Below are 24,422 nucleotides of genomic sequence, written 5' to 3'. Positions count from 1 at the left end.
TGGACAATTGCCCTATTTTGTATACCCTTTTCAAAACTGTCAAGAAACACTGCCTTTTTGTCAAAAATCTGTTCCAAAACCTAAATTTTCATCTTAATCTGGAGAAGGCATCTGTTTTCCGCTTTTCACAGACTGACATTTTTAGGATGTCTGCTAAACATATCCCTAATATTATCTTATCTAAAAGGCTGCATTTTACCATTTCCAGTTCCTACAATTTTCCCTGTGGTTCATTGACTGCTGCAAGGGAATATATCAAGATTTTGCAGTACATTGCTTCCACTTTCCCAATTCCACTAGCCAGGCAGTACATGAGGAAAATATAATGGTTTCTCAAAAGACTGTGTGGATTCAGCACCGGTATCCTCTGTCATTTCCAATGTCAGTGCTGAACTTTATCATGAAGAAACTTTTATGGTGGGCTATGTAGACCCTACTGAATCTATGTATCCCTGTACCCCCCCCATTCCCTTCTCATTCTGTAACTGCAGACGTTTCAGACTTTGCATAAGGGGAGCAGTATCCAAGGAATTCAAAGTTCAAGAAATGTGGGATCATCTTCTAAAGGAAAACACATAAATATCAAATAAAAGATGGCTTAAAAATAAATAAGTGATGGCTTTCTTAAATTCATCTTTTAACCATTTGTGGACTCCAGGACCTCTGTTTGTAATCACAGACCACACCATTGTGGTGTGGTACATAAATCAAGGGGAGCCAAGTCTTACCCCTAGGCAGACTAGCCATTATAGCCTGAGAAATAGCAACACAGTGCAACCTATCCCTTTAGGCTACCTACGTTATGTCAGAGCAGAACACCGTAACAGACACTTTCAGCAGATCCAGAGCAGAGCCTCACAAATGGATGTTACATGTCGGGGGTCTACCAGGAGCCTCACAAATGGATGTTACATGTCGGGGTCTACCAGGAGGGTTATCATCCTGTGGGGAACTCCTCAGATAAATCTGTATACTTCATTCACAGCAGGCTGTTAGAGATTTTGCTCCAGGATGCCCTGCAGAAAGGTCTGCAAGACAGATGCCTTTTTCTTCCCATTGATGGGATTATTCCTTTATACCTTTCCCGCATTCCTCTGATAACCAGAGTTCTTTTAAAGATCCAAAATGACTCTCCAGAAATCATTTTGGTAATTCCGTTTTGGCTCAGACAACATTGGTTCACACTTCCCATGAATATGGCCAAGGGCAGTTACCACACTCTTCCCCACTGAATGTAACTACTCAGAAACAGGTGATCACTGATCCACTCAAGACTGCATGAATCTTAATTTCACTGTTTAGATAATAGAATTTTGATACCATTTGGGCACCTTTTCTCAGGGAGATGTCCAGCAGAAAATAAAGGAGGCTAGAAAGCCTGCTGTTAGGAAATCCAGTTTAGCCAACTGGAAGACCCAGGACCCTTCTGAGGTAGAAGCCGCTCTGGTTATTCACTGTCTGCATAAATTGTTCTATTCGAGCCTTTCTTAGCTGTTAAAATTAATTGTTTGGACATTTCTACCTATCTGCATTTAAGTTCCCCTTTTCTTCCTTATTCCAGGTAAAACCATTCTTGAAATGGAAATTGCACATCTGTCTGCCTTGTAAGCAGGTGGCTTGTCCTTGGGATCTCAACCATGTTTTAGAAAAATCTCGCTCTTCCACTGTTTGGACTAGCTCACCAAGATGATTTGAAGTTCTTGACATGGGAGACAGTTTTATTCGCTGCTGTGACTTCAGTTAGGCGAGTATCTGATTTGCAAGCTTTGGTGACTCAGTGCTTCCTCATTTTTCATAGGGACAGAATGACAGTAACTAATACATTCTTTATGCCAGAAGTAGTCTCTTAATTTACTTTGTCAATATATTCATCTCCCTGTATTATTTTCTGAACCAATAGGGTAAAGAGAGAATCCTATATATTCTGAATATACACAGACAACTCCAGTACTACATTGACCGAATAAAATACTTTAGAGCATAAGCTCTTCATGTCTTTTGGTTGAAAGGAAAATGACAACCAGTGTCAAAATAGTTTCTAAGTGGTTATCTCTTTCCATCCATTTTTGTTCTCATTTTGGTAAGTCTTTCCCTCAGAAAGCTAAAGCTTACTTATACCAGAGTTCACATTTTGGAAATGGATGGACTCTAGAACTGTTCCAAAGGCAGCTGCTTGATCTTATTGTCACACTTTCATCAAACGTATCAAGACTGACTTGTTTTCCAAGGCCAGAGAAGTGTTTGCAAGTTCAGTTCTCCAGGGCCCCTCTGTCCTACTCCCAAGCTGTCTAGACTTTGGCAGTCTTATGTAGCTATATGCTACTGCAACAGTGATCTAATGATGAACATAGTACAGTTGTGTGAGCAATCTTATCGTAACAGTAGATCTTTGAATAGATTGCTGTTGAATTACTGCATCCTTCTTTCTGGATCCTACTCCATTGATATAGATATCTATGTACATATAGCTTCATAGATATAAATGTATGTTTATTTATATACATATATACTTGTGTGTATATTTGTGTAAAACATTTTGGCCAGGGTTGATTTCCCTTTATCACTGTCCATCTTTTCCTCGCACATAACTTTCCACAATTTGCAGCCTGGTCTGGTTACTTATATATGAGATCCTCCCTTCTTGGAGAGAGTCAAGAAATATCTGAATTTTGGCACCCATTTGTCTGCTTTTATACCAGTGTGCCCTCATGATTGTGTGCATGGAAGAAGTCCAAAACCCTTCTTATACTGGCTGGGCATCCAGTCCTTGGCACAGTATGTCCCATATAGCTGTATGCTACTGCAACTGTGATACATTCAGTTGTCTACTGCTGTGGTACGTTTACTTGCACAATTGTACCTTTTTTGTAACAGAAAGATGTAATGCATTCTGTACATCTCAGAAATGGAGAACATCACATGTCCAAAGTAAAGTAATAACTCAGCGAATGGCAACTGGCATCAGTGTTACTGGAGAATTTCTTTTAGCTAGTGCAGAAACCGGCCATGTCCTCACTCTAAATTAAATATGTTCTCATCAGTATCTTGTGGATATAGGGCACAGAGGGTTGAGACTATGAGCTGCAATACTCAGCCTGCAGTCCAGGGTTTGAGTCCCTATCAGTCTCAAGTTGTATAACTTTTGCGGTTCTGAGTGACTTAAGGTAGCTCCTTGCTCCCCCTTGAAGAATGCAACATGTGCTAAGTGGATTTAATTTTATTGATGAATAAAAAATGCATTGTAGATGTAAAGCCTAACTGCAAATGTTTTTTTAATGACAATTGCATTTTATATAGAGCTGTCATATTTTTCAAAATGCATTTAAAATGTTTTGTTTACCAATTTAATTTGTATACCAAAAACACGGCTCCAAATCCACAAATGCACGGCAGGCGTTGAATGTTCTTAACGCAAAAGAGAATTTATTTGTAAAAACAAGTACAGCGTTTTCGCCAATCAATCTTGAATGGCTTCCTCAGAGAAACATATTTTTTCATCTAAAATCAAGACTGTTTTTATCACTGTGCTAGCAATACGTACATACGTCACTTCCTGATCTTGCAGCTATTTTTTGCTATAATACTTAAAGGGATCATGACCAGAATGTACTGATTCAACAACAAATATCAATCATTCCTTTGAAGGACCATTTTAAAAGTACATTTTCAACAAACCAATTTTTAAAAAAACCACATTGTTTCTTTTCTAAAAAAAGTCCGTTTTTTGTATTTCTGTATATCTACCCACTCATCAAAGGGGGAGAAACACCTTCAAAAACCCAGGCTAAACTGAAGTTAAAAAAAGAGAATTTAACTCTAACTAGTACCTTAAGTACATGTCATACAGACATTCCTAACTTTTAAAAAAAACAATCAGCCGTGATGGCTTAAAAGAGTACCTTTTAATTTTTAAAAAAATAATAATACATAAATCCCATGACCTTTCCTGTTGCTAAGGGATTTTTTTATTTATTATTTTTTTATATGTATTATTTTTATTTTTTGTTTTTTGTTTTAACATTTCCACCCACGTATTCATTGGTCCACTTTTTTCCTTACTACCCAATAAAGTATGTGGTGGTCTTAAACAGTGTATTAGTAACTAACCAGTGTGACCATCTAAATAAAACCATCTGTTTATTATATATCCCCCTAAAGGTTACACTATCTGAAATTGTCAATCCAATAAAAATTGTATAATGTAAAATTTATGTATATGGAATGGGAATGTATGTAGAGTAGTAAATTATGTACCAAGAATGATGGAACCTAAATCTATGGTAAGTATACATACCCCATTCGTGTACCCACCTTTTCAGGGTCGTCTTACTCTGGTTCAATGGATGTCTTAAGTTAAACAAACAGTATCCAAAAGACGAGAATTGTAATATCTCTTGTCTGTTGAAACTAAAAAGTTACCTCAGAAAATGAAATTGGTGTATGGTTTATAGTGAAATGTCTTTTGGATACTGTTTGTTTAACTTAAGACATCCATTGAACCAGAGTAAGACGACCCTGAAAAGGTGGGTACACGAATGGGGTATGTATACTTACCATAGATTTATGTTCCATCATTCTTGGTACATAATTTACTACTCTACATACATTCCCATTCTATATACATAAATTTTACATTATACAATTTTTATTGGATTGACAATTTCAGATAGTGTAACCTTTAGGGGGATATATAATAAATAGATGGTTTTTTTTACATGGTCACATTGGTTACTTACTTATCCACTGTTTAAGACCACCACATTTTATTGGGTAGTAAGGAAAAAAGTGGACCAATGAATATGTGGGTGGAAATGTAAAAATAAAAAAAAAATAAAAATAATACATAAAAAAATAAAAAATAAAAAAATCCCTTAGCAACAGGAAAGGTCAAGGGATTTATGTATTATTATACTTTTTAATAATCAAAAGGTAATTTTTAAGCCATCACGGCTGATTGTTCTTTTAAAAGTTAGGAATGTCTGTATGATATGTATTTAAGGTACGAGTTAGAATTAAATTCTCTTTTTTTACTTCAGTTTAGCCTGGGTTTTGAAGGTGTTCCCCCCTTGATGAGTGGGAAAATATACAGAAACACAAAAAACGGATTTTTTTAGAAAAGGAACAATGTTTTTTTAGAAAATGGCTTGTTAAAAATGTACTTTTAAAATGGTCCTTCAAAGAAATGATTGATATTTGTTGTTGAATCAGTACATTCTGGTCATGATCCCTTTAAGTATTATAGCAAAAAATAGCTGCAAGATCAGGAAGTGACGTATGTACGTATTGCTAGCACAGTGATAAAAACAGTCTTGATTTTAGATGAAAAAATATGTTTCTCTGAGGAAGCCATTCAAGATTGATTGGCGAAAACGCTGTACTTGTTTTTACAAATAAATTCTCTTTTGCGTTAAGAACATTCAACGCCTGCCGTGCATTTGTGGATTTGGAGCCGTGTTTTTGGTATTAGTTTGACTACAGTGTTCCAATTTAATTTGTATGCTTTAACTTGTTCATTTCTACATAATTGCATTAACTATTTAATTATGTTTTGTCCAGGTTTAACCTTGGGCTTGGAGGCCTTGGAAACACTGGAGGCACAACAAGTACATCTACTACAGGTTCTGGAACAAGTGAGAGTACAAGAGTACCATCATCCACTACAGACAGTGGCCAACAACAGTTTGTGCAGCAGATGCTACAAGCGTTAGCTGCAGCAAATCCCCAGGTACAATACACTAAAGCTCAGGCCCACATATATCTGAAAAAAATGTTTATATGATTTGTCAAATTATGTAGCACTCTTTAAGAAGTATTTTTCTGTTCAAGGATGATAGAGAAGAGAAACCTGTCTTCTTTTCAAAAGAAATAATTACATGCTGCATGTTTTGGAAGTTGAACCTGTGAACCTCTGCACTGTCATATTCCTTTCACAAATTCAGTTGTACAGAATAGTCTTTAATTTTTCTTGTGGAGTAGATGTATGTGCGCTTTCATTTATTTTACAATGTGTGATGTGTGTTAATATTTAGGGCCCAAGAGTTTTGGTAGTAACCCATGCACACAGATGAAAATGGTCCATGTGATTTTGCTGTAGAAATTCTAGCCATGACTTATGATCTGAAACTCTTACAATGGCTTTGGCTTTCTAAACTGTGATTGATTGATAACATAATAAAACCACTGTTTCTGGCTGTTGCTATCCAGACTCTCAGAGCTTACCACATCTCACATGTTAATAATCAAGTTTGAGATAGACTACTTTTTCGTAAAATGATGCTTTAAACCATTTGTCTTGTGTTAGCCATATGTTTTAGCTTTTGCTTTAGTCTGTTGAAGTTCATTATCATTACAGATCTTCATACTAAATACCATTGCTATAGAAGATTCATAAAATGCATTGAAAATGACCAGAGGCAAATGTAATTCCTTCCTGCCCAATTTTTTTTCAGTCCTGAGGTGTTTGTGATTGCAAGTTTATGCTAATATTTTTTTATGGGGGATTCTACATGTAATGAAAATTCACTTTGTACCCCATTTAGTTATTTTGCCAATTGAAGTCAGCATTTCGTCTTCTCTTCTTATTGAATTCAGTAGTTGATTCCAAAGCCTTGGTCTTTGGCAAGTCACAGTATTGTCTTTTTATTTATTTATTTAGTTATTTTTAAATATTGTTTCTCTGTAATCAGGCTCCATTTAATTAGAAGTGTATGTCATGTTTTGGTCTTGTGTCTGTTATATTGATGCCCCTCTAAGCAGGCTGAACAAGCAGAAGGTAACTGTTAGTTGCTTATCTGGAGCCAGAATCCGCCTAATCATGCACACATTCAAGTCATTACACCACAGGTACCAGTGTGATTCCATCATAGTCCGTGTAGGTGTAAATGACCTGAGATGTACCTCCCTGGACTATATGAAGAGAGAGAGATTATGGAGCTTCAGATTGTGTCTCAAGCTAGTATGACCCTAGTGTTGAGCAGCATATTACCATCACAGAAGATGATGCCACAGTATGAGCAAAAATGATTGATTCAACAACTGTCTGCCTGTCTCGTGTCATTCTAAGGGAATCCCATATTTGCCAGCTTGGGGAGGGCATGGTTAACAGACCACATTGCTTTGCCAAGGATGGTCTGCATCTAGGCTTTCAAATACTGGCTAAACCTTTTTCCACCTTCATAGTGTCTTTTTTAGGCACTGTCAAATTGACAAACTATCAACATACCAAAATCAATTCAGCTGAACCTGGAGGTGTTACTGCTCAATGCCAGGAGCCTAAACAAAAAATTACACTCTGTCCAAGCCCTCCTCACACTCGAGAATGTAGACATCTGTGCTATTATGTACCCCAGCGCTACAAGGTTTCAGTGCCTTCCACACTTTTAGTACAGCACCTGCACAGACAAAGGCTAAAGGAGGAGGTGACCCCATATACTTCATTAACAATCATACCTCTTGTGTGGTCAACCAGGATGAAGTGCTGGAGTTCCTCCATGTTCAGATCACCATAGACAAAGTCCTGTACCATATCCTACACAGCTATAGGTCACCCTCCGCTGTAGCTCACAATGCAAACTTGGGACCTACTGGAGACACCATCCAACCTAACACCCTACTCATAGGATACTAGTTACCCTTCTATAGACTTGGAATCCTACACAGCCTTAACTCTACAGGCACAGACATTCTTGGACTTCATAAATACAAACACCTTTAACCAAATAGTGAATGCACCCACTGTTGGCTCCAACATACTGGACCCCATGCTTAATATGGGAGAACACTGCACCTGAATATCTCATCCTCTGTGATAAAGTCCAGCCGTAAAGCCGTCTCCTTTGAAATCAAAATCAACTCAATAAGCCCATTAAAACCACTAACAGGAAATATTCCAAGGCAAATTATTTTTATTAAGGGATGGATTGTCAAAATTCATTGCCCCTCCAAACCAGAAGAACTCAGCAGTTTGTGCTGAATTGTTCTCAGAAGCTCAGTACAACCATGTCAGTGGCTGCATAGGGGCTGTTGAACTTGCCAGAAGTAAACCCAGGACTAGCCCTAGAAACAAACCACTTTGATGGCATCCCAAATAAAACAGGATATATAAAAAGTGAAAAATGATGGCAAAAATCAGAAAAGGTAGTTCCCATAAAGATAGAAACTCTCCCATCAAAGTAAATAGGCAACTGAGAGGGCTAATTAGGTCAAGCAAAGCCAAATTTGAGGTTAAGATAGCCTTCTAGGTGAAAGGTAACCATAAGGCTTGCTACAGCTATGTCAGAAACCTCAAGGGGAGCACACAGTATTGTGCTGAACTGGTGATTGATGGTGCCACATTCCCTGAGTCTGGTGATGTAGCACACTTGTTAGAAGACAAATCCAATTCCAACTCTACCCCTCTGTCACTTCCAACCATCCCCTCAAAAATACCCTAAAACATAAGTAGACTAACTAAACATAACATAACCTTCAGCTATAACTAGGGAGCTTGTACTGGCTGCACTAAAGACAAAAACTCAGCCTCAGTGGGTCCTGTTAACATCCCAGGATGCCTCCTGAATAGTCTAAAATATGAATTATCAGGACCGCTAGAGTCATTATTTAATTATAGTCTTAAAACAGGCTATGTGCCACATGAATGGAGGGCTGTAAAGGTCATCCCGTTTCATAAGGGGGGGGGGGGCCTTCAACAGATCCTGGAAACTACAGACCCATTAGTCTGACTAGTCATCTTTGTAAAGCCATGGAAAGTTTTGTCATAGTAATTGTCAACAAGAACATAGCAGACCTCCGTACATGGGATCTGTCCTAGTTTGACTTTTCAAAGGAAGGTCATGCTTACTGAATCTGGTGGACTTTTTTGAAAAGGTCACTAAGGCAGTGGATGAGGGGAAAACTGTGCATACTGTCTACCTAGATCTGGCTAAAGCATTTGATACAGTACCCTATTCAGGCGCTGTCAACAAACTTATGGAACTAGGTGTGAACCCATTTGTACTGCACTGGATAACTAGCTTGCTGACTGATAGGACCCTGGAAATTGGGACTAGTGAGTCCTCCTCCACAAAGATTGGTCACCAGTAGCACCCCCTAGGGTGGTGTGCTGGGCCCAATCCTCTTTGACATCTGTTTCTCAGATGTCAACACCATTGTCAAAGGCCTTGGCTGACCAAGTTTGCAGATGATTGCAAACTGAGAGTAGTCTTTGAATCCCTCTAAGATGAAAACACCCTTCAGGAAGGTGTAATATAGACAAATGCTTTGTGCCAAAACCATGGCTTAAAACACCATACCAAGGAATGCATTATAGGAAATCTACCATCCTGGATAAAACACACTTAAAAGTTTATTCACTAGTCCGGGATCTGTTAACACTTTTAGATAATAGCCTAGCCTTTTAACAGCATGAGTTCAAGGTAGTAAAAAATCTTATGCTGCTCACCTTGTAAGCAAGGACATGACATCTAAGTCCAGGAAGGTGGTCATACCACTGTACTCTCATCAGACCCATCACAGAGTATAATGCCTCCTTGGATATGTACCTGACAGAGGTTCCTTACAAAAAATACAGGAAGTAAACACAATGTCCTGTGCTGATCGCCTCAAAGCTCTGTCTCTTTACTATGTATCATACAAACTTCTGAGAGGTAATCTTTGCCTGGCATACAGAGCATCCCTGGACCCTCTCTTGATGAATCTTTTGCACATCCACAAAACAGCATCAGAACTACTAGATTAAAAGACCTGAATTTTGCTTGTGACATAAATAGGACATGTTGGTGAGACAAATGTTTCTCAGAGAATTCCTGTTCTGTGGAACAGGCTCCCCATCCCTGTGAAGTAGAGTTCTTCTCTATCCCTTTTTAAGCGCAACTTTGACCAGTGGATGGTCTGGCAGTCATTAAATCACCAGCTGTATAAGTCAAATTTGTGTGTCAGTTTTGAGTTGCACAGCTAGGCTTATAAGGGCCCCAGTAGTCATTAGTCTAGTATACACCTATGAACCTGTGAATGTAACCAGAGACACTGGCCTGGTATTCTTTCAGGCCTTGAAAACCCTGTAAAGATTTTGTTTTAAAATGTCTCTTCTCTTTAGGGAAGAACATACCACTGATTAATTGAGAAGTGTGCTAAAGGAAAACTTTAGCAAGGAAGTTTTTTCTGGAATATAAAAAGCAGTAGTGTTTTGTCCAAGCATATTTCTGAGTCTCTTAAACAGAAAAAAAATGAGGAATTCTTAAGTTATAGTAGTTATGAAACATAAGCACATGGACATTTATGTTGGTTTCTCAAATGAACACTTTTTGGTGAACTGGGGATCCTGGTCTTTCATTCTGAGTAAAAATTTTATTCACCCAAGTGGCAGAGGTCAGAGGATTATTTTTGTTTCCTGGGACAAAGAATTGCATTTTAGCTCTGTGTGACTTAGTGCATGAAGATTTGGAAGAAAATGGCAAAGCTGATGGTAATCTGAAACGTATGTCTCAGTCCTCAGTTCCAAAATACATCTATCTACTTAAATGAATACATCTACCTACTTAACTGAATAAACTACTTAGTATTTCAACAAGGTATCTTTATTCTTCTTGCAGGAAGGGCATCAGAGAAAGAGTCTTCTAGATCTGCTAGCTAAAATTTTTATCTGGACTAATCCTTTATATTCTTTTTCTCATTAGTCTTGTCACCTTCTAGGTCACAAATTGGATAACAGACCTGTCTCAAGCTTTCTGGATTACCTTTGTGTTCCCTCCCTTTCTGGAGATTTCTCCTCACCCACCAGACCAGACTTTTCTTTTCCTGTCATTCAGCATACGCTTGCTGAGGGGATGATAGAAGCTGTCCCTCCTCCTCAGTTAGTGGGAGGGGTTTTATTTCAGAATGATTCCGGTGCCAAAGAAGCTTCTTGGAGAGCAGTTATGGATCTTTCCTTTCTGAATCAGTTTATGATGGTGCTCACATTCAAAATTCTGTCTCTTCACAGCTTGTTACCCTTTATTCTCTGTTTGAGTTTTTTAGTGACTTTAAATTTAAAAGATACATATCACCACATTCCTGTAGATACAGATTTCAGATGATGTTCTTCGTGTTTCACTGTTGCAGTCATCACATTTGGGTTATCTGCTTGCAGTAGCCCTCAGTCGGCCTGATTATCAAAGTCTTGAGTCCTGCGTCGGTTGCTGTCTCATCTTCCATGACGTCAGGCAGTCAGGGGTATAAAGCATGTAGCCGACGCCATTACATCAGGATGTCCTTCAAGGATGCATCTGCAGTCCTAACATATGGGTTGTCCTGCCTCAGGCAGCCCTTCGGTCGGCCGGATTCCAAAGTCTGGGTCTGGCCTCGGCTGATGTCGCACTTCACCCAACGTCACAGCTGCTGGGGTATAAAGGCATCAGCCGACACCATTTTCCTCAGTCTTTCTTGCCGCGTGGTGCCCGAAGCAGAAGCTGTTCGCAAGTGCCGGTCGGTCAGATCCAGAGATTTCTACTACCGAAGACTTCTAAAAAAGCTAAGTACCCCGTTGGGGACTCTTTCTTGCCTCAGCCGATGTCAGACAAAGTAAATAATTGTTTAACTTGTGGGAAACAAATACCTCATAAGGATTTCCACTCTTACTGCCTTCCTTGCTTAGGCCCAGACCACGACGTATCAGCTTGTCTAGCCTGTGCTTCCTTCAACCGACGGACACTTAGACGTCGGTCGGAGTTTGCAGAGGAGTTTTTTGGTCCCGCTTTTGCATACAAAATGCCGTCGGAGACTCCGACTACACAATTAGCTAAAAAGCGCAAGGAAAAGGACCGACACTCGTGGCCCGCGGTTTCGGCTGAAACCACGGTTAGGCCAACCGCGAGTGTCTCGGTTTCGGCTGAAACAGAGTCCTCGGTTCTTCCTTCGGCCGAAAGCATGCCTCCGATAGCCGAGGCCTCGCAGAGCATGGCTGAATCTGCTACTGAATTTACTGCTACAGAAGCAGGCACCCAGGATTTGTCAGACACTATTCCTTTAGACATATCTACCCCTGCATGTGGGGCTGCTAGACCCCCTGCTTCTATGTCTATCAAGGCTTTTTCCAGGGCTAAAGCAGCTAAATCTTCTAAGGCCTTACCTGCTAAAACCCCCTCACATAGGCCTACCTGTAGTTCCCAAATACTCAGCCTGGCTGAGGATCTCATTTCTTTGATCAGGGGATCCCAACCTCACCCAGACAGGGCCTCTCAGCCCCCTCCAGATAAGAGGCCTAGGACTGAACCCCCGGAACCTGTCTCTACAGACTATTCCTCGGATGACTCAGACATTTCAGACCCTCAGGAAGGCCCATATTCTCCTTATGAGGATTCTGATGCAGAAGACTCCATTCCTTCTGCTTCTCCTCCTGAAGAATTTCCCTTTGGGGAAACCTTACATGCTATGAGGGAACACTTCCAATGGCAGGGCCAGGATTTTTCAGATTCAAGGAAAAGGCTACGGACTTTTCTACACTTACCTCAGCATAGGCCTTTAGCCATTCCTCCAGTACTAACAGTTGTTGATGATGCATATAATGATGCCTGTACTGCCCCTGATTCTCTTCCTCCGGCCCCTGCCAAGCCTGACAGATATTACAGGGTCCCGAACACACACTACCATTTGTATAAGGCTCCTGTTGCAGACCCTGAAACCATTTCACAGGGCCCTAAAGGTGTGGCAGCTGCTTCTGCCAAAAACCCTCTTCCCTCTGAAAGGGAATCTAGAGCATTAGAGAGATGGGGTAAAAAGGTTTATACTTCTGCTACTCTTTCGGCCAGGGCCTTAAACTGTCAATTTCACATGATTCAGTACCAGGAATTTTTGTTAGACCTGCTAAATAAAAAACTGTCCTCTCCTGAACCTATAGACCGCAAGTCCCTTCAGGATTTGGTACATAGCTCTCAGCAGGTCAGTAACCATTTCTTAAAATGTGGCTATGATGCACTGGAGGCTTCCTTTAGATCAGCTATGACTGGAACAGTGATTCGAAGGCATGCCTGGTTAAAAGAACAATCCTTACCAGACCATGTTAAGTCAAAACTCCTAGATGCTCCCATGGAGAAACAAAGTTTGTTTGGCTCCCCTGCACAGGAGGTTTTAAAAAAGGTGGAAGAAAAAGCAAAATCTGTCCAAACAGTCAAGGATTTCTTACAGGTCCAACCTCCGAGGTTTAGCAGAAATTGGCCTTCGAAGAATTGGTCCTTTCCAGACAGCTCCAGAGCACAGAGAGGCAGAAATAGACGCCCAAGAGGCAGAGGTCAATCTAGGGGTGCCTACAGGGGACGTCAGTGGCAACCTACCAACCAGAGAAGTACTGCCACAGATTCAACTACAACCACTTCCACAGGGCAGACACAATGACTTGGCTCTGGTTCCGCCTACCAGGGAACAACTGGAAGCACCCTTGGGCGGAAAGCTAGCCTTATTTTCCGACAACTGGCATTATATTACAGGAGACAAATGGACTTTACAAACAATAGACAAGGGTTACAGGTTTCACTTCCACACTCTACCAAAAAAGAGAGGAATGCCAAACCTACCACCAAGCCAAAAAACAGACACTCTAAGACAAATCAACAACTTACTAAGGATGAGAGCTATAGAAAAGGTGCCACCTATGGAACAAGGCCAAGGATTTTACTCCAGGCTTTTCCTTGTACCAAGAAAAGAAAATCAATGGAGACCTATTCTCCACTTGTCCGCACTGAACACATACCTCATTGTTCCAAAATTCAAAATGCTGACCCTCCAGCAGCTTCTTCCCATGCTGGGCAAGGAGTCTTGGCTGGTGACTCTAGATCTCAAGGAGGCATACCTGCATGTCCCTATACGACCAGATTGCAGAAGACACCTCAGATTTCTTGCAGGATCAGAGCATTATCAATTACCAGCATTGCCCTTTGGCTTATCTACTGCGCCCAGAGTATTCACGAAATGCCTGGCATCAGTAATTGCTCATTGCAGGCTTCAGGGAATTCAAATTTACCCATACCTGGACGACTGCCTAATACAAGCGGACAACAAGGCAAAATTAACAAAAGATTTGGAAAATGTCATACAACTGTTGCAAGCCTTGGGATACACAGTCAACATGCAAAAGTCAAGACTAGTACCATCCCAAAGGATAACATTCTTGGGTGCAGAACTGGATACATCAACTCAGATGGCTTTTCTCACAGAAGAAAAACAAAAGCAACTACCAGTCTACTTCATGACATTAACAACACAAACTCAGCTTACTGCAAGGAAAGTCCTGCAAGCCCTGGGTTACATGGCATCCTGCATAATATTGATTCCGCATGCCAGACTGCATATGAGAAAGTTACAATGGTACCTAAGGAATGTATGGTCTCAACACAATCACAGTCTAGAAGCCCAGATTCCAATAATTCCATGCCTGAAGCAAGAATTCCTGTGGTGGGCTCAGGCCTGTCAATTGAACAGAGGATTGCCTTTCCACAAACCTCATCCAAGCCAGACCATCACCACGGACGCCTCAGACCTAGGCTGGGGGGCACACATGGTGGACAAGTGTATACAAGGCCTATGGACCCAAGACCAGCTGAATCTACACATAAATCTAAAGGAGATGCTGGCAGTGAAACATGCGATCCAGGCATTCAGACCACTCCTTCAACAGGGTCATCTGCTGATAAGGACGGACAATACCACAGTCATGTGGTACATCAACAAACAGGGAGGTACACACTCATATCCTCTATGCCGGATGGCAATGGACCTGTGGAATGTGGCCCTGAATCTCAACATTCAACTTCAGGCCAGATTTGTACCAGGAAAAGAAAATTCTCTAGCAGACACCTTAAGCAGAACTACCACAGATGCTCACGAATGGATGCTGCATCCAGATATCTTCAGAGCCATAACAAAGAAATGGGGACTACCAGAAATAGACCTGTTGGCCTCCCCACACAACCACCAATTGAAGAAATTCTGCACAAGAGCATACCACCCACTTGCTTGGAGGGTGGACTCCCTTTCATTCAGCTGGAAAAACCTGACAGCATATGCATTCCCACCTCTTCCTTTGATGTACCAAGTCCTACTGAAGATCAGAGAGGATCGGCCAAGGGTAATCCTGATAGCTCCAGACTGGCCAAGGCAACATTGGTACCCACTACTGAGAAGCATGTCTCGGACACACGCATGGCATCTACCTCTATGTCCCTTACTTCTAACACAGAACAACTACAAGATCCTACATCCAAACCTGAAAACACTGCAGCTAGCTGCTTGGAATATTGCATAAAACAAAATAACCCAGATTTATCTCAGAGGGTTAAGGACATTATCCTGGAGGCACGCAGACCCTCCACAAGGAAAACTTATTCAGCCAAGTGGAAAAGATACCTCATTTGGAGTGCAGCAAAGGGAGAAAATGTTTCATTGGCAAACATAGCACACATCCTGGAATACTTAGCAGAACTGTTCCACAATGGCCTGTCTTACTCCTCCGTTAAGATTCATGCATCAGCAATTTCAGCAGAATACAACATGGATCCTCCTGTCTTCTCTCATCTCCTACTCAGGCAGTTCTTGAGAGGAATCAAAAATGTAAAACCTCCAAGGAAACCACCTTTACCTACATGGGATCTCAACTTTGTGCTGGAAAAGTTAACACTTCCTCCTTTTGAACCAGCAGCAACAGCAGAATTACAGTTCATGTCTTGGAAAACTGCTTTCCTGCTAGCAATCACTTCAGCAAGAAGGGTATCTGAGTTACAGGCGTTAATGGCAGTACAACCCTTCCTTATCTTCCATCAGGATAGAGTCTCTCTGAGAACTAACCCTACCTTTATGCCAAAAGTGGTCTCCAGAGTATCATTGAACCAAGCGATTCATTTACCTACATTCTTCCCCAACCCACAGAACAGGGGGGAAAGACTGCTACATACCTTGGATGTGCACAGACAATTACGCTACTATCTGGACAGAACTAAGACCAGCAGAAAAACTGACCAGCTTCTGGTAGCATATGCAACAGGAATGCAAGGAAAAGCAATTTCAAAACAGACAATCTCAAAATGGATAGGAAATTGTATTCGATTTTGTTACTCCTTTCATGGAAAGACAACTCCTGAAAATATCAGACCTCATTCCACAAGAGCTACAGCCACCACTACAGCTTTCCTACGAGGAGTGGCTACCAAAGACATTTTAGAAGCTGCTACTTGGAGCTCCGTGCATACATTTGCCAAGCATTATAATCTTCCCTTATACTCTAGATCCCGAGCAGGTTTTGCAACTGCTGTTTTGCAAGGGATCTTAACTACACCATCTTTATCTTAGTGCCTCCTCCCCCAGTTTGGCTATGGTATTCTACCCATATGTTAGGACTGCAGATGCATCCTTGAAGGACATAGTACAGTTTTGTACCTACCATAAATGTAGATATCCGATAGGTATGCATCTGCAGTCAGGATTTCCCACCCTCCTTCCCCTCTGTGGTATTCCTAGGGTATTTACCCCTCTTTTAGCTAGCTGGGGGAATCTATTGTGATGTATTTGTTTGTATATAGGTATGTATATGTATATATATATATATATATATATATATTGTTTGCTCTCTACTGTTTGGAATTATTTGCATTTATCCAAATTTAGCCTTCCTAGAGGGCACCTGGCATCTGGGGCAAGAAACACTGAGGAAAATGGCGTCGGCTGATGCCTTTATACCCCAGCAGCTGTGACGTCGGGTGAAGTGCGACATCAGCCGAGGCCAGACCCAGACTTTGGAATCCAGCCGACCGAAGGGCTGCCTGAGGCAGGACAACCCATATGTTAGGACTGCAGATGCATACCTATCGGACATCTACATTTATGGTAGGTACAAAACTGTACTTTTTCTTGCCCCAGATGTCAGGTGCCCCCATAATGGGAAGCAGTTATATACAAGGTTACACCTCCAACAAAAAAGCAAATACACCAGAAAGCTTTAAGCATAGTAAACAAGAATAGAGGTATAGTCAATAGAGGTCAGGGGGCTGGAGGGAGGGTAACCAGGACTGCAACAGTGAATACACTCGAACATCTACATTTATGATAAGTGTACACAACTGTACTATGTTCTTCTTGTTTCTCTGTTGCAGTCATCACATTTGGGTAGATTCCCAAAGCTAAGGATGGGTGGAGGTAATTAGATAGCATTAGGATGGGCTATAAGGGCTCTGCAAGACTGCAGTGGCAAAGCCAGCTCTGGATTTAGAAAAAAATTGGCAAGTGGTAATGCTTGGTGAAGGTATGTACAGAACTCCAGGTAGCAGCTTTTAGGATGTCCCTAGTTAGGGACACCTCTGAGAAAGGTTGTAGAGGTAGATGCAGCCGTGGTTGAATGTGGTCTTATCACTTGTGGAGTAGGTTTTACATGGTGCTTATAGCAGAAATGAATGCAATGGCCTATCCACTTAGAAGTGGTTTGCTTTGAAATGGCCTTCCCCTCTGCCCCTGCAGAAAATGCAACCAACTGCTGTTTAGATTTCCTGAGAAGTTTAGTCCTATCAAAGTAAAATCTAAATTGTCTGTGCACATCCAAGGAGTGCAGTATTATTTCCCCTTTGTTCTGTGGATTAGAAAAGAAAGTTGGCAAATGAATGGACTGATTAAGGGCAAGTGCAATAGTAAATACACTCGAACATCTACATTTATGGTAAGTGTACACAACTGTACTTTTCTTAATGTGATCTAGATACAGAATAGTTATCAGGTCTCTGCATTACCCTTTGGTCTATCTACTGCTCTAACTGTGTTCACAAAGTGTCTGGCTCTAATGATAGCCTATTGCAAGACTGCAAGGTATTCACATCATTCCTTATTTCTCTGCTTATCTTTGCAGAGTCTTTTTCAAAGTGCTGGGTGTCTCTCACTTGGATAAGAGATCTACTTTGCAGACTGGGTTTCCTGGAGAACATTCTTAAGTCTTTTTCTGACTCCTTCCCACAGGTTTGTGTTCTTGGAGTGTCACCTAGGTACTTCAGTTCAAAGAGCTTTTCCTCCACAGAAAAAACTAGATCTTTATTTAAATTTATTCATGAATTATTCCACTGAGTCCAAGACTCCAACAAGGGAATTTCTCAGGATACAAGGATTCATGGCATCTGATACTCATGATTCCTCTTGCCAGACTCTACATTTCAGTGGTACCTAAAATATGTATGGTCCCAATATTAACACCCCCTGACTTTCCTAATTCCAGTTTAGGGATTTTTAAAAAGGGAACTGCTTTGGTGGAGAGACCACTTTTGTCGAAATCCAGGTCTGCGTTCTCCCTTTCAGCTCTTATGCAGTCTGGAAAAACAGATGCCTCGGATATTATTCAGGGAGCTATGACTTTCACGGGACAGGAGAGTGGACAGGGGCTAAATGCTGGGTCTTTGGAACAGAAAAGAAAGACCGAAACATTTACACAAACTTGTTAGCACAGATAAATGCACTCAACTCTCCATCATGTGTGGTCCCCAAGACCATTACAAGTGATGCCAGATGACATCACAGTGAAGTGGTACAATAATCAGGGGTTCCAGATCTTGTCCACTATGCAGATTAACCATGATAGCCTGGGATATAGAAATTCAGCACAGTTTCACTCTAGAGGCATCTTACTTTCCTTCAGAGCACATTGTTGTAGCAGATAAGCTGAGCAGGACCAGGACAACCCCTCAGAAGTGGAAATTGAATCAGGAGGTCTTCAAGGAGTTGATCTAGCTGTGGAGAATACCCAATATAGATCTGTTTGCCTCCATTTACATCAAGCGTTTGAGAGGATTGTGCTCCAGAACTCATTGCAAAAAGACCTGGAAAACAGATGCATTCGCATTTCTTTGGATGGTAGTGCTATATGCCTTTCCACTGATATCCAAGATCATTCTGAAGATACAGAAGTACTCTCCAAAGATCATTGTGGTAATTCTTTTCTGGCCCAGGCAACAGTGGTTCTCCCTTCTTCTAGAAATGTCCAAGGACAATTACTACAAGCTTCCTCAAATTCTGTATCTACTCACATAAGACAGAGGTTGTTTGACACACAAAAGAGAACAGAAAGCCAAATCTATGTTCTGAAAACTCAGAACCAGAAGCAGCCACACAGAGAAGGTGCTGCCTCAGGAATCATACATAGCAAGCTTAAAGCTTTCACCAGTAAATCACACTCAGTAGCAGCTGAAATTCTTCACAACGTTTTAATCGGTATTTAAGTGCTTTCATCCGTAGGACATCAGAACTGATATATCCCAACTTAAAACAACTTCACCTAACTGTCTGTATGATGAGTCTTGATACCCTTTAGACACTTATTTTCTGAGGACGTGCAGTTGATATTAAAGGAGGCAAAGAAACATGCTACGAGGAAATTGCATATTGGCAAATGGAAGAATGTGTGTTCATGTTGAGCACTGCTGCAATATCTTTAGCTAATGAATTATGTCCTGCATAGGCTATAACAGTTGACCTGTTTCCAAAGCTTCAGAGCACCATCCACACACACAAACCATCGGTTAGTTTGAGCTGAGCTGACTAAAAAGACAGGTTTGAGTGCCACGCCTTCTGTACTGCTGCCAAAGAGTGTGCTTCTCTCAGTCTTTATTGGATCAGTGGTCAGCTTGTGCTGTTCCTTTGCTAGGTAGATAAGTTCCCTTCGGGGAGGGGGACTTCCATTTTAAAACTGGTGTTAACACGTTTTTTTTGAGGAGAGAGATTTTAAAGCTAGGAGAGTTTGTATTTTAACAGTGTCACAAGACTGTTTATTTAAATGAGAGCACTCTTTTTTTCCTTTCAAATTAAATGTTGTTTAAAGTAATTGAAAACCATTTTTTTCTATGGAGAAATTGTATTTGTTTTACTTTGGGGGGGGGTGGCAAAGTGTTTTTATTGTGTTTTTTATTTGAAAGAAGCGACTTTTAAAGTTTTTTTTTTTTTTTGCTTTTATCAGCATTTGTTGCTTGTTTTCTCTTGGACGAGGGCATCATATTCAGCTTAACCATGGAACAAACTGTCAGTCCTTCTTCCAGCTACAAAAAGAAAAAATTAAGCAAACAGCCTTTGCCACCACAACAGGCTAGCTATTTGCCTCAGCTTCAAGTGGGTGACTCTGCTGAGACCATTAGTTGTACATTAAACCACTCTTCTTTTACCGCTGCTCAATCTGGTGTAACACCTACAGCCACTATGGACCTGGGATTATCTATTTCCTCTGCAGCTGTTGGGGTCCCCCTTAGTGGGCAAGGGAGTGCCACTCTTGTTGGTACTTTGAGATGGAACAGGGAATTCTTTCTTGATATGTTAAAATGTTGTGCCCATACCTGGAGAAGCTGCTGCCACAATTAATATCACTGTTGGCCCCATTTTTCCTGTCGAGAAGCAGAAAACTAAACATGTATCTACTACTCCTAGAATTTCCTTAGACAGGAGTAGTTTACTTGGGCTGGCGCAGGGTTTAATTCAGGCTATTGATCCTTCTTACAAAGCAGCTTCTGGTAAAAGAAGGAAGGAGAGATACCTCTTGTAGAGATTCAGGATTCTGAATCATTCCAAACAGAAAAATGAAGAGATAGATACAGGGTTTTCTCTTCAGATTTCTTACTCGGAGATGTACTCACTTTTTGTAACTCTCTGTGGGTGTTTCTCTGAGACTGTCTCCAGAATGCGCCAGTGTTTTCAGTGGGAGAACACTGACGTTTCTCAGTCCCTTAGAAAATGCTCTGAGCTGTTGCACACATTCCTCTAGTTCTGTCAGCTTTGAGGATGTGTGTGTGTTACTTGTAGATTCCCTGATAGGGGCCAGCTCTGCCCCTAAAAAGACAGGATATATAAAGTTCCTCAGTCTTTTACATTTTTATGTCTTCTTTTCAAATGTAGCTTTAATTAATCCTACTGCCGCTAAAATTTAGTTCCAGTCTTACTCTTTTTGAAAAGGATAGGAGGATTGTTGATACGTTTGGGAAAATGCATATGCTTCTATAACTTTGATTTTTCAGAATTCAGGCTCATTCATTAAAGTTTGTCCTGACTCTGTGAAAGTTGTGTCTGCAGTTTCTTCTTGTGAGGAAAATCTGCTTTAAATAAATTAGTTCTATTATGCAAGTCACTACTCATTGTTTCCAGTGTGTGTATATATGACTCAGTTTTTTTTTTCACACTGAGCTAATCGGAGGAAGTTGGAGGAAGGGCTCTGAGCTAACTAATCTGTGATGTATAACATTAAGTATCCTGTTTTTTGCTTATTTCTGAGTTATTTATAGCACTTTTATTTTACTCACTGTGTGTGGGGTATTAAGTAGAATTTTCTACAATTGTTAAGCATCTGGTTGGGTTTGTTTGTTCTGATTTCCTGCTAGGAGTGTATCATATAACTTGTTCGCATTTAAAAGCATTCTCTAGTCTCCTTGATCCTTTATCTGTTTAAACATTTCTGCAGTTTTTCTACCTAAGTAGTGTTGGTAGTGTAGCATTGTCCATATTAGTAGAGGCTGTGTGTCTGAGCACATGTCCCAGGCCATCATAGCTTAGCCAAAGCCAGTATAGCATTTCAGTGAGAGTGACTTGTTTGTGGTCATTGGCTGACTGGGGTTGCCTGGACTACGCCTTGGAGTAAGCACCTCATTGGTTCTTTCAAACTTTTTCTTAAGTTGTTTCAGGTTTCAACTTTATTACTTAAGAAGTTAACTTGTGACTGTTTCTGCCATTTTACACTGAGCTAATCGGAGGAAGTCGGAGGAAGGGCTCTGAGCTAACTAATCTGTGATATATAACATTAAATATCCTGTTTTTTTGCTTATTTCTGGGTTATTTATAGCACTTTTATTTTACTCACTGTGTGTGAAGTATTAAGTAGAATTTTCTACAATTGTTAAGCATTTGGTTTGGTTTGTTTGTTCTGATTTCCTGCTAGGAGTGTATCTTATAACTTGTTTGCATTTAAAAGCATTCTCTAGAGTCTCCTTGATCCTTTATCTGTTTAAACATTTCTGCAGTTTTTTGCTACCTAAGTAGTGTTGGTAGTGTAGCATTGTCCATATTCAGGCTTGTGTTTTGGGACTAGTTGTTTGTTAGTAGAGGCTGTGTGTCTGAGCACATGTCCCAGGCCATCATAGCTTAGCCAAAGCCAGTATAGCATTTCAGTGAGAGTGAATTGTTTGTGGTCATTGGCTGACTGGGGTTGCCTGGACTACGCCTTGGAGTGAGCACCTCATTGGTTCTTTCAAGCTTTTTTTTAAAGTTGTTTCAGGTTTCACCTTTGTTACTTAAGAAGTTAACTTGTGACTGTTTCTGCTATTTCACACTGAGCTAATCGGAGGAAGGGCTCTGAGCTAACTAATCTGTGATATATAACATATAACATTAAGTATCCTGTTGTTTGCTTATTTGAGTTATTTATAGCACTTTTATTTTACTCACTGTGTGTGAGGTATTAAGTAGAATTTTCTACATTTGTTCATAGGTTCATAGGTTCATAGGTTCATACTAGGCTATCTGCCCAAGGGCATTTATAAGCCTAGCCCATAGTTATGTGGCTTTCGCACCCCTTTGAATTGAAAAAAAACTATGCCTTTCATTTGTTCCTCTGTCAAGCAGTGCCAGAAGAAGTAATCCCTGGGTCTATCTCTCATTGCCCATCCATTGGTCAAGAGTCCCTCTTGAACAGACCAGAGAGGTGGTTATAGGGTAAGCATCTGGTTGGGTTTGTTTGTTCTGATTTTTGTTTCCCATCCTTCCTCCCTCTTGATATTGTGTTTTTATACTTGTTGGCTTTGCAGTTGCCCACCCCTACTGTAAATTTGATCTGGGGCACTCCTCCCAGTCTAGTGTCATTACCTCATTCTACCTATTCCAGGGGGAACATTTGAGAAGGCCAACCCAGTTAGCTTCTGCTCCTCCTTTCCCCTTTCCACTTTACAAAATATATATATATATATATATATATATATATATATATGTATATATTCTAAGATTGTTTCTTGCCTTTCCTATAAGTTGTCTAGTCCAGATACAGATTTGCTGTATCCAGAACTGTTTGTAAGCTTCTGAGCCCCCAAGCCTTTCTGTGTTGGAAGGAAGCCTTCTAGCTTAATTTTGTTTCTTAGAACTAGCCAGTTTTCTAGTTTCAGCACTCATATCTGTTTCTTTCAGCTCAGCACTTGTTCAGAACTCATTGTAAGCATTAAATAAGCTACAAATTTCTACAGCACTCAACTTTCCTCACTTGTCTAGAGGAAAACAGTTTTTAGTACTTAATAAATAAGCACCTCTCCAGGCATGTCTAAGGGTCAGCTCCCGGTGTTGTCTCCTGTCTACCTGATGAATCTGGGCATTTTGGGGCAATGCAGCAATTGCCTCATGTACACAGACAACCCTCTCCTCCTACCACCCAACACTACAACCTGTGAGAGATGCACTTGTATAACCAAACTGGAAGCAAAGCTTTCTTCACCCATGACTGGACTAGACAGTCAAGAGGAGAAGGTAAACACTTGCACCACACCACACTCATCACATAGTCCCTCAAAACCTACACCAGCAAAACACACACATAGAAATACAAAACACACACCTACATTCGTGGAGGCACTCAAAAAAATCTACCCAAGCAACAGGGACCTCCAAAGCAGAAACGCAAGCAACCTCCACCCCCCAACACAACCCAAATGACACACAGCCCACAAACTCAGTGTGCCACTCAACCACAGCCCATAAGGTATAACAACATACCCAAAGCTCTAGTCATAGGTGACTGTAGTCAGGCACACTGATGTTCCACTCACCAGGCTAAACAAGGAGAAAGTTACTGTCAGCTGCCTGTCAGGTGCCAGGATCCGCCACATAACGCATGTACTCAGGTCATGCCACAGCAAGTACAAATATGACTCTGTCATTGTCCATGTTGGTGTGAATGACCTGAGACGTACTTACCTGGACTACATGAAAAAAAGACATGGAGCTTTTTCTGATCTTGTATCCCAGGCAGGTATGACCCTAGCCCCGAGTAGCATCCTGCCATCACCTAGAGTGATACCACAGTACAAGGACAAAATGATTGACTTCAACAATTGGCTAAGCTTCTGGTGTCATTCTAAGGGGATCCAGTATCTGTCTGCCTGGGATGACATGATCAACAAACCACAATGCTTTGCCAGAGATGACCTGCACCTGTCGCCCTTGGGATTCTGGATACTGGCTAAAGCTCTTGCCACCCCTATAGTGCCTTTTTTAGGCAAGATTCAAATGACAAATTCACCACCATAACAGGTACAAGCAAGCAAAATCTGAGGGTAATGTTACTTAATGTTAGAAGTCTAAACCTCAAAATGCACTCACTCGAGGCACTCCTTAAAATGGAGAACATCGACATCTGTGCAGTGACAGAGACCTGGTTCAAGGCTCCAGAGAGTAACCTTGCATTACCAGGCTAT

General features: G+C 40.9%; 1 protein-coding gene across 6 annotated transcripts in view; it reads left to right on the top strand.

The window, feature by feature from the left end:
* The window catches only part of UBQLN1 (ubiquilin 1), a 1,666,336-nt gene that overhangs the window by 1,528,319 nt on the left and 113,595 nt on the right, over positions 1–24,422 (top strand). For all 6 annotated transcript variants that reach the window (XM_044083698.1, XM_044083697.1, XM_044083695.1 and 3 more), the window contains one exon: positions 5,557–5,725. In XM_044083698.1, the coding sequence (XP_043939633.1) occupies positions 5,557–5,725 (169 nt within the window). The remainder of the gene's footprint in view (positions 1–5,556; positions 5,726–24,422) is intronic.

The sequence above is a fragment of the Protopterus annectens genome, chromosome 9.part0, assembly GCF_019279795.1.
Source record: "Protopterus annectens isolate FY-2018-M chromosome 9.part0, PAN1.0, whole genome shotgun sequence".
Taxonomy (NCBI): domain Eukaryota; kingdom Metazoa; phylum Chordata; order Ceratodontiformes; family Protopteridae; genus Protopterus; species Protopterus annectens.
This window is presented reverse-complemented; position numbering and strand designations above follow the sequence as displayed.